Source organism: Lipophrys pholis (genome assembly GCF_963383615.2).
Source record: "Lipophrys pholis genome assembly, chromosome: 12".
In the NCBI taxonomy this organism is placed as follows: Eukaryota; Metazoa; Chordata; class Actinopteri; order Blenniiformes; family Blenniidae; genus Lipophrys; species Lipophrys pholis.
Genome location: NC_137641.1, coordinates 2,807,670 through 2,817,296, shown reverse-complemented (window position 1 = coordinate 2,817,296; position 9,627 = coordinate 2,807,670). Strand labels below are relative to the sequence as shown.

Below are 9,627 nucleotides of genomic sequence, written 5' to 3'. Positions count from 1 at the left end.
AGTGCAGCTCCCCGCCAGCACCCTGGCTGTCAGCCGCTCCGCTTCCGCGCTCTCTCCGCTTCTAATATGGATCAAATAACGACGCAGCTCCACGGGTAAGCCCCCCGACCTCGACCGGAGATTGTCCGCGGGCTCCCGGTGGTTGTCCCGCGGCCGTAACTCCCGCCGCTCCGCTTACTAACATGTAATAAAGCAACTTAGCCAAACTCGGCTAGCTAGCTAACCGTGACAACCGCTCGTGATTCCGCCACACGGCGGGTATAACCCGCAACTAACGAGCTGCCCAACCAGCAACCCTACCGGGAGCTCACCGGGGACTTCACCCCGCCGCAGCATCGTCTGTGCGCGGCTGACATCACGGCTACCAGCGGCTAACGGAGCTCCTACTGTGGTGTGTGTGTGTGTGTGTGTGTGTGTGTGTGTGTGTGTGTGTGTCAGCTGATATGTCATACACTTCAACCTGCAAACACACATTCACACAAACGAACCCTCATTCATACACACACACACACACACACACACACACACACACACACACACACACACACACACACACACACACACACACACACACACACACACACACACACACACACACACACACACACACACACACACACACAGTTCCCTCCAAACTTCACCAAAACAGATGTAAATGTGTCAGAACAGAGTTTTTTTTCATGGTTTAATTTGAAAAAACCTTGAGAAGAGGTTTAGTTTAGAGCCCATTGAAGTAAATTTCTACTAAAACTCAGTGAGACTGAACAGGTTTAAAAGCTCCGCCACCATCATGGAGTTGTAGTTTAGACGACTTTCTAACGAAGGGAAGCTGAGCTTTACAGGGGACTGCTAATGCTAATCACAGCTGCCCCGTTTCCACGACAACAGTTCAACTGAAAACGCAACGTTTTTGCACTTCCGTTTCAGAAAAGTTTCGCATTTATATGTCCACGCTTTGAAAAGGATGTGTGTTTCCATGGAAACGATGAGTCCCAGGAGAACATGGACTGTGACGCTCTGGAGGAACCGTCGTTCTGATTGTCTCTCCTGAGCATGTGCCGAACAACTGGTTACTACAGTCATGGTGACCAGGACCACGAGCAGAGTTTCAGAAAAGTTATGTTTGACCCGTTTTCATGGAGACGGAGTCTGAGCCTTTTCAAAAGGTTGTTTTTAGTGACTCCAAGCTCCGTTGCTGTGGAAACAGACCCTCAAACGCTACGACAGTTTAGTGTTTTTAACTTGAAAACGTCGTATAAACGGGTCCTCATGCTGGTGTTTCGGAACAGTTTTCACCGTTCGCTCGACTTTACTTTTCTAATCGTCTTCAATGAGAATAGATGTTGAAACCTTTAGATTTTTGGAGCTGATAAGTTGATTCTTTGTTTGGGGGAGTTTGTGCTTCGTATCTTTTATTTAGTCAAACAGCCGTGAGGTCAGAGGTCAGAGAGGATGTCTGCAACCTGTGAGGTCAGAGAGGAGGGCTCATGGTAAAAAGATGGAGGACCTCCACTTCAAGGCTTCCTCTTTCTGCTGAGTTTGTGAAACAAAGGAGTGGAAATGACAGAAGTCAAAGTCTCCCTCTTCCCCCCCCCCCTCCCAGCTCTCAGACTGACCCCCCTCACATGGGCCCATAAAGATGTCCACAGATGACAGTATCTCTGAGGACGTATCCACCTCAGGCGCTCTGAGCCACGGCCATGCCAGCGCCGACGGGGAGGCGGGGAAGGAGAGCGAGGCATCCCTGGTTTCCTCGGAGGGCACGTCTCTCCAGATCACCGGGGGCGCTGTGGAGAGCCGCACCGTGGACATCTCACCAGCATGCAACAAGATCAGGTGCAGACAACAACACTTCTCTATACATCTGTTCATCCATCCTCCTGCTCATCCATCCATCTTCCTTCTGGACATCCATCCATCCATCCATCTGTCTAATCATCCATCCATCATCTGTAATCATCCATCCATATTTATAATTGTCTATCCATCCAACCATTCATCCAGATATACAGTTGTACAGGAGGATGATTAGACAGATGGATGGATGTTGGATGTCCAGAGAGAGGGGTGGATGATGGATGACAGTGTTGCAGTGAGCGTTGCGCCTGGTGGTAAAGTTGAGCAGACATGTTGATCTGTTGTTCATCCATCCATCTTCCTTCTGTTCATCCATCCATCTTCCTTCTGTTCATCCATCCATCCATCCATCCATCTCAGCTCCTGTAGTTGCAGACGACTGAGTGAAGTTGTTGGATTTGAACCAGGAACCTTCCGCCCTGGCCTGACTGTATCACTGTACAACGTGTCTGCAGGAGTTTGTGTCTGAGCAGCCAGGAGGCTCTGGAGCAGGAGAAGAACCTCCCCTTCATCAACCCCAGCTCTCTGGAGACGCTCCGAGCTCTGGTGCAGGAGATCCAGAGCAGCGGAGAGACGGACCCCGAGATCTGGAAAGACTGTGAGGTAAAGGCTGGGAGAGGATTATGGGCGGGGGGGGGCTCCTCCTCCTCCTCCTCCTCCTCCTCCTCCTCCTCCTCTTCCTCCTCCTCCTCTTCCTACATTAACAGTCATTCACAGAGTCAAACTGCTGGTATGAGCTTCCTTTAGCCCTGGGGTCAACATCCTTTTTGGCCAAAAGAGCTGCTGGCAGGATTTCACAATAAATAACATTTGGAAAGAATAAACTAAAATGCTATACTTAAAGTGAGCAAATATTCATGAAGTGGCATTTAGACATGTTTAATTTTTGGCTTTTGTCTCCTTTAAAAAAATAAAATAAAATCATGGATTCTCCCTGTTTAGCTATTTTTTTTTATCAGTGTATTTTTATTGTTTTTTAAAACACTGTTAAGCATATAAAACACAAACACACAGGGGAAAAAAAAAATCAAATACTGGATCAAATAAAGCAGCCTACTTCAAAATGACTAGGTTATATCAAACATTTGGTATTCAAAGTACAGAGCTTGTGCAAGTTAGGCAAACTTGTTGGCAGACACACTTTCAAAGTAAATAATAAATGGCAGCCAGTGATTGTAAAAGTGTCTGACCGACACTCCTTTCAGTGTAAACCTCATCTTTTCGAGGTGACTGTGACCCATAACCTCTTTGAGCCAATGGCTGTATGTCGGCGGACATGCGTCCTTCCATTTAAATAGGATTAGTCTTGGAGCTAGCAACCAACAAAAAGCAATCATGTTTGTCTGATGCCTGCTCAAGGGGTCATCAACAGAGACCACCCTGAACAAAGCAGGCCCAGGACAGGGGGGAGACTGAAGGAGAAGGAATATTCTCTATGGCCTTTTGCCAAACTGAGTCCGACATGGTTTCCTTCAAGTCACTTTCCCATTTCCGCTTAAGATCATTCAAACTGGTCTCATGATATGATGCGAGCAAGGTATAGATCCTACTTAAAAGCTTTTTAATGTCTGTCCGGCAGAACAAGAGTTCATCCACCAGTGACTGAGGGGGACATAAAGAAAAACAGCCAGGATTAGCCCGAACAAAATGTCTTAATTGCAGATATCGAAAAAAGTGTGACTTGGGATTATTAAAGTTTTGGACCAACTGTTCAAAGGAAGAAAAAGTATTGTCTATATTCAAATTAAACAGAGAATGTAAGCCGTTCCCATCCCAGATATTAAAAACCTCATCGGTCAATGAGGGGATGAACATGTGATTTCTTTAAATAGGAGCTGTAAATAGTAACTTGGTCAGCTTGAAAGAGCGCCGACACTGATTCCATGGACTGTTTGAAAGGCAGTTCAGAGCAGAATGAGCCAGATACAACAGATTAACAATAAGTGAGTGGAACAGTTAGCATTAGCATGACTTTAGTCCGACAGCACAGGTTTCTAGCGTTCACTTAACGAGGTTTCACTGTCCGTCACTCAGAATCACCTCGGACTAAACATTCCGGTTCTACAGTTCTCCAGTTCCCGTCATGTGGCGTGGCTGACGGCGTCCCGACTAATTTCTCAGGTTTGTCATTCTGGAAACGGCCCGTTCACGTCTGCACACTCAGACCTGTTCATACATGCTCAGCGTTGTTTCTCCTGCGCACTCATTTACCGAGATTTTAATCAAGATTTTACGACTCGTCTAAAAAAGGAAAACGCTTCAAAAATTCAGAGCTCATCAAAGTCTTTAATCACAATTTTCAAACGACCATATTGGATTTTAGCGTCAGCTGAAGTAGGAGCTCTTTGCTCCCTACAGGACTCTGGAGGTTTGCATTTAGCATTGTCCCTGCAGCGTGTGTTCAGACTCTTTCAACTCCTTTAAAGCTTCAATAAGTGAAGTGAAGTGGATCTTTGAGCTTTGTGGTCTCATCAGACCGGATCACAGCGGCTCGGGGTAAGTGATGGAACATTAGCCTTAGTGGCGCGGGCCACAAAGTGCAGAGATTTGGTGTCGGGACTCGGGTGTTAAGACTCAGGGTACGTCCCACTTGTCCCTCCTCTCTCCTCTATCGACTTTTCCTGAACTCCTGAAGTGTTTAGTGTGGCGGCCATGATAAGCAAAGGAAAGGAGGCTGGTTGCTTCCTATAGAACCTCCTTTAGCAGAGGAACCACTGATGCTTCCTTTAGAACCTCCTTTAGCCTAGGAACCACTGATGTTTCCTTTAGAACCTCCTTTAGCCTAGGAACCACTGATGCTTCCTTTAGAACCTCCTTTAGCCTAGGAACCACTGATGGTTCCTTTAGTACCTCCTTTAGCAGAGGAACCACTGATGCTTCCTTTAGAACCTCCTTTAGCCTAGGAACCACTGATGCTTCCTTTACCAAAGGAGACCAGCTCATGTTCCCCCACAATTCCTTGCGGCGACAACATTTAAAGGAACCCGCTCATCGGAGCGTTCAGGGAAACTCAGGATGACTGAAAAAGGAGCAGATCATGTAAGTTACCAAAGTAATAATCTGCCTAGAACCACTTGAAATCATCTAGAACCCAGATGAACTTTTTGTAGTTCATTTTCAGAAACTTGTAGTTCTTTCCCCACCATGGCAGACGTCACTAACTAGAGCCGCCGTCGCTTTATTATGACGTCACTAAGTGAAAGTCTGACTGCCTCACCACCGTGATCTCCTTTACTAACTCCTTTAGGAAGCCTCCTAACACCTTTAACTAACTCCTTTAGGAAGCATCCTAACACCTTTACTAACTCCTTTAGGAAGCATCCTAACACCTTTACTAACTCCTTTAGGAAGCCTCCTAACACCTTTCCTAACTCCTTTAGGAAGCCTCCTAACACCTTTCTCTAACTCCTTTAGGAAGCCTCCTAACACCTTTACTAACTCCTTTAGGAAGCCTCCTAACACCTTTCCTAACTCCTTTAGGAAGTCTCCTAACACCTTTCACTAACTCCTTTAGGAAGCCTCCTAACAACTTTCACTAACTCCTTTAGGAAGCCTCCTAACAACTTTCACTAACTCCTTTAGGAAGCCTCCTAACACCTTTACTAACTCCTTTAGCAAGCCTCCTAACAACTTTCACTAACTCCTTTAGGAAGTCTCCTAACACCTTTCACTAACTCCTTTAGGAAGCCTCCTAACAACTTTCACTAACTCCTTTAGGAAGCCTCCTAACATCTTTCACTAACTCCTTTAGGAAGCCTCCTAACTCCTTTCCTTGACCCCGTGATGTCATCCAGGGGTTAAGGTAAAGTCGATTGATAAGGAGATAAGAGGGAATTTTCGGACGTACCCTCATTGTGTAGACGGTGATGCAAGACAAACCTTACTTGGCTCCGCCCCTGCTGATGTAATTCTCTCTTGGCTCCGCCTCCTGCTGATTCACTGTCCCCGTCTGTGTTTGGTTTCCTCTGCAGGGCCGATGGCTGCATCTGTTCCAGCTGGTGGAGAAGCAGTACCAGGAGCAGATCCTGGCCCAGCAGGAACAGTACCAGTGCCAAATCCAGGTCTGAAGCACCCCAACACACAGACATGAACCAGAAGCAGACTCTCCTCCTCCGTGTTTCTCTTTGGATTTATCTGGTTAGCTCAGCGCCGGCTGAGCTGTGAGACTTCATCACCTGCAGTGAAGGTGACACAGTGTGATGAATATTTTAGAGGAGGAAATATAGAAACTTCTCTTTATTCTAATGACATTTAGCACCTGGATCATCAGTCACACACACTGATATCAAGCTGCCTCTCTTTTCTTTTGTCCCGCGTATCTGGAGAATGACACTGATGGAGGTTTTTTAAAGACGGTTTCAGGTATAGAGCTAAATAGTAACTTACTGTACTGTATGTCTTCACAACAAACCTCCAACTGTAAACCAGCAGACACACATTTATACTAATCAATAGTCTAATAATCATTTAGCCACTTTAAATATAATGAAGACAAACATAACTGAGTGCTGCACCGTGTGTTTCCTATTGTTTTCCACTGGAAAAGTTTTAAACCTGAACAGAAACTGTAAAAATACCTAAAACTTAATATTGTAGTGACGCCCCGGCTGGTTCAGTTGGTAGAGCATGAGACTCTCAATCTCAAGGTAGAGGGTTCATGTCCCACGCCGGGCGCCACCTTCCTGTGGGCTCTCCACCTGCAGGAAGGTTCTTAATGGTGCAATGTGATCTGGGTGACGGTGCTCAGACTGACACCCCCACCACCCGGGGACGGATAAGAGGGAGGAGATGGATGGATGGATGGATGGATGGATGGATAATAATGTAGTCTTCTCTTTATTATTATTGAATCAAAAAGTTTATTTTGGACATGTGGCACACAATAAAACAACAAAATTAAATAAAAACATATGAACATAACAGAGCAAAGCCGAACCCCTGTCACGTTCAGCCTCAGTTTGTGCAGGTTCCCCACTTGAAAGGGACCAGAACCATCAACCCAGAGTTCAACTGGATCCCACTCATTTTCTTCACGTTTATAGCGTATTGTTCTCTGCTCACGTCTGTGTGGTTTCATTACAAAATCAAGCAACAGCGCCCTCCTGTGGCCCGGCATACTAACTACACCGTTGTCTCTGTGTCCGCTGCTGCAGTGGAAACGCACTCCTTTTTTTTTAGCGGATTAGGTGCTGTCACATGAAACGTTGTTGCGTAAACGGGGCCTTATTTTCACAATTAAATGCGTTTTCATTAGCAATCCAAACTCATGCAAATATAGTACTCCAGGGCTCCTCAATTAGTTTCTCCCAGAGGGCCACAATATGACCAGCATGTCAAACCAAGGCCCGGAACAGTCGCAGGTTTTTGCACGATGGCAGTAAAAGTTGTTTTAATTGCCGATGTTTTAGCTGAAGTTACCATTATTACTATTATTATTGTTTTTATTATCATTATCATTATTTGTAGTAGTAGTCAAGGCAGTTGTGGTAATAATTAAATTTAAGCCTGGGATTTTCAAAACTTGTGTTGAGTGTCACATAAAAAAGTACTCTTAAAAAAAAGAAAATGTAAAACCAACTTTCTAATTATTTACACACAAGAGAGAGACAGAAATACAGAGAGGGATTTACAGTTTGTTACTTTTATTAAGTTAATACCATAACTGTTGTTTCAGTGCTGCATTTGTTTCTGTTCTCATTTCATCCATTTATTCTTTTTTAATTGTGGTCTGTTGTATTTGAAGTATAAAAACTGACAAAAATGAACTTAATAGTACTATTGTTTTAATTTTTGTTCTAATACACCAGTTAGATACCAAATAAACAAAATGAATGACTTCACTGACCAATCAGTGAGAGAAGTGATGGGATGAGGAAATCCCTCTGATGTATCCTGTCGTCTCAATCCTGAGGCCAAGATGAGCTTCAGAACGTTTGTTTCTTTAAGTCACTGATCACAGTTGAAGAACACTCCTCCGCTATATCCTCACTCTTGTCGCAGAATTATCTCGATGGTGAAACTTGCTTAAGGTGCGTTTACACATCAGCACGATGACTTCCTGAGTTCATTCCTGCCATTCTTAATGTGACCTAATGCATCTGAAGATAGTTCTGAAATGGGCCTGACATCCCTGATATTCCTGGAACATCTTTTTGGCTCCAATGAATCTTCAAGAAGATCAAGAACCACCTGTACTGGTGAAGTTTGTAACTGAGTGTGTGGATTAGTAGTGATGTGTGTTGATGTGTTCTACAGAGTGACAGCATTCGCTCCCTGCAGCATCCTCCTCTCTGATCAACTCCATGGAGTTTCTCTGAATGCTGAGCGCTCTGGAGTGTGTGACTGTGAACTGTTCAGTAACTGCTGGTAGAATAACTGAGCCGTGTGTGGAGTCACCAGACGCACCTGAGACGATGATTCTCATTTCCTCTGCCGCGCTCCTTCACAGATTGAGCCCTGGGCGGCTGCCCTCATCGCTCATAGCAAGATCCACAACTGAATATGCCAAATTCTCCTGAAACGCCACATTCATGACAGACGAATGATAGAGATTGATGATACTCAACGACGCACAGCAGCCCGCCGCAGTGCAGCTTTACACATTAGCCCGTAACATGGCGGAACAATAATGCTGAAGGTGCGTAATGACTCCTGATGATCCTCCACCGTTTCCGGCTCTTACTCGTAACTTATGATAAAAGGTGGCGACTGTCCGTGACGACGTGACGCCTCGACCCTGAATCATAGAATTCAGGTCAAAATCCTGATCCGCGGTCAGGAATTGAGATTCGTGCCAAACTTGTTCTGTGTAAACGCACCTGTAACGCACTCGGGGCTCAGGAACTGACTTCAGAAAAGGTAAACAGAAATAGGTCCGGCTGTGGAGCCAAGGTGTGTGATTATAAAATGATAAAATACAGACAGTATTTTCTTATTTCAGAACTCAGTGGTCAAAGTTCAGTTTAAAGTGTGGTTTTTCTGGTTGTGTCTGAGTTCAGTTTGTTTGATGTCGCAGAGTTGGAATGCGAAGGGTTCCGCAAAGTTCTTTCGCATTTGGGGGAAAACAAAGTAACCAAAAAGAATCCCCAGGGTATTTTCCAAATATTAGGTCAGAGTGTCCGATAAACAAAAGATCAAATGTTCCTACCGCGATGCAGCGGTGGTTGGGTGGTGGCTCGCCATCTAGTGGTTGAGAGTGGCAGTTGACCCAGAACTAACAAACAAAACCTGACTTATAAAACAAGTCCAAAAACAATTAGTCAACAAGCAAAATAAATTAGCTTGAGTGCCTTTTAAAGTAGAAAATAAAATAACCTTAGCACCTTGACACAATTGATCATTGTTAAGTAAATAAATATCCATAAATAAATGCTATACATCACAGCAGAAAAATCCATATCAAGGTAAACCTGGCAGTGCTGAAGGAACCCAGGGAGAAGCGGAGCGTCGGAGCTCTGCTCCTTAATGCTTGTTAAGAGACGTAAATCCTCCTGCAGCATGTTGGTGTCCAGCTTTGGTTCCTCCATGCCAGGCTTTTCACAGACCTCTGGTTCCTCCAGCCACTGCAGCTCCACCATTCCACTACAGCGCCCCCTCTGGAGCAGTTGGGAAGCACAACAGGATACTGACTGACTGACCAAATCAATCCCTGGTGCTCAAATGTTCCTGCTCTGGTAGAAACTTTTGTTTGTGTTGATGAACTTTGAGTTGCTCCTGAATTATTTATTTTTGCTCCTGAAGAGTTTTTCTTCTCCCGTTGGGAGTAAATTT

At 44.9% G+C, this 9,627-nt stretch overlaps 1 protein-coding gene across 1 annotated transcript in view; it reads left to right on the top strand.

Moving 5' to 3' along the window:
* The window catches only part of mphosph9 (M-phase phosphoprotein 9), a 33,977-nt gene continuing 24,350 nt past the window's right edge, over positions 1-9,627 (top strand). The window contains exons 1-4 of the mRNA XM_080477471.1: positions 1-95; positions 1,604-1,836; positions 2,313-2,460; positions 5,829-5,918. Of these exons, the coding sequence (XP_080333597.1) occupies positions 1,640-1,836; positions 2,313-2,460; positions 5,829-5,918 (435 nt within the window). The 5' untranslated portion in view covers positions 1-95; positions 1,604-1,639. The remainder of the gene's footprint in view (positions 96-1,603; positions 1,837-2,312; positions 2,461-5,828; positions 5,919-9,627) is intronic.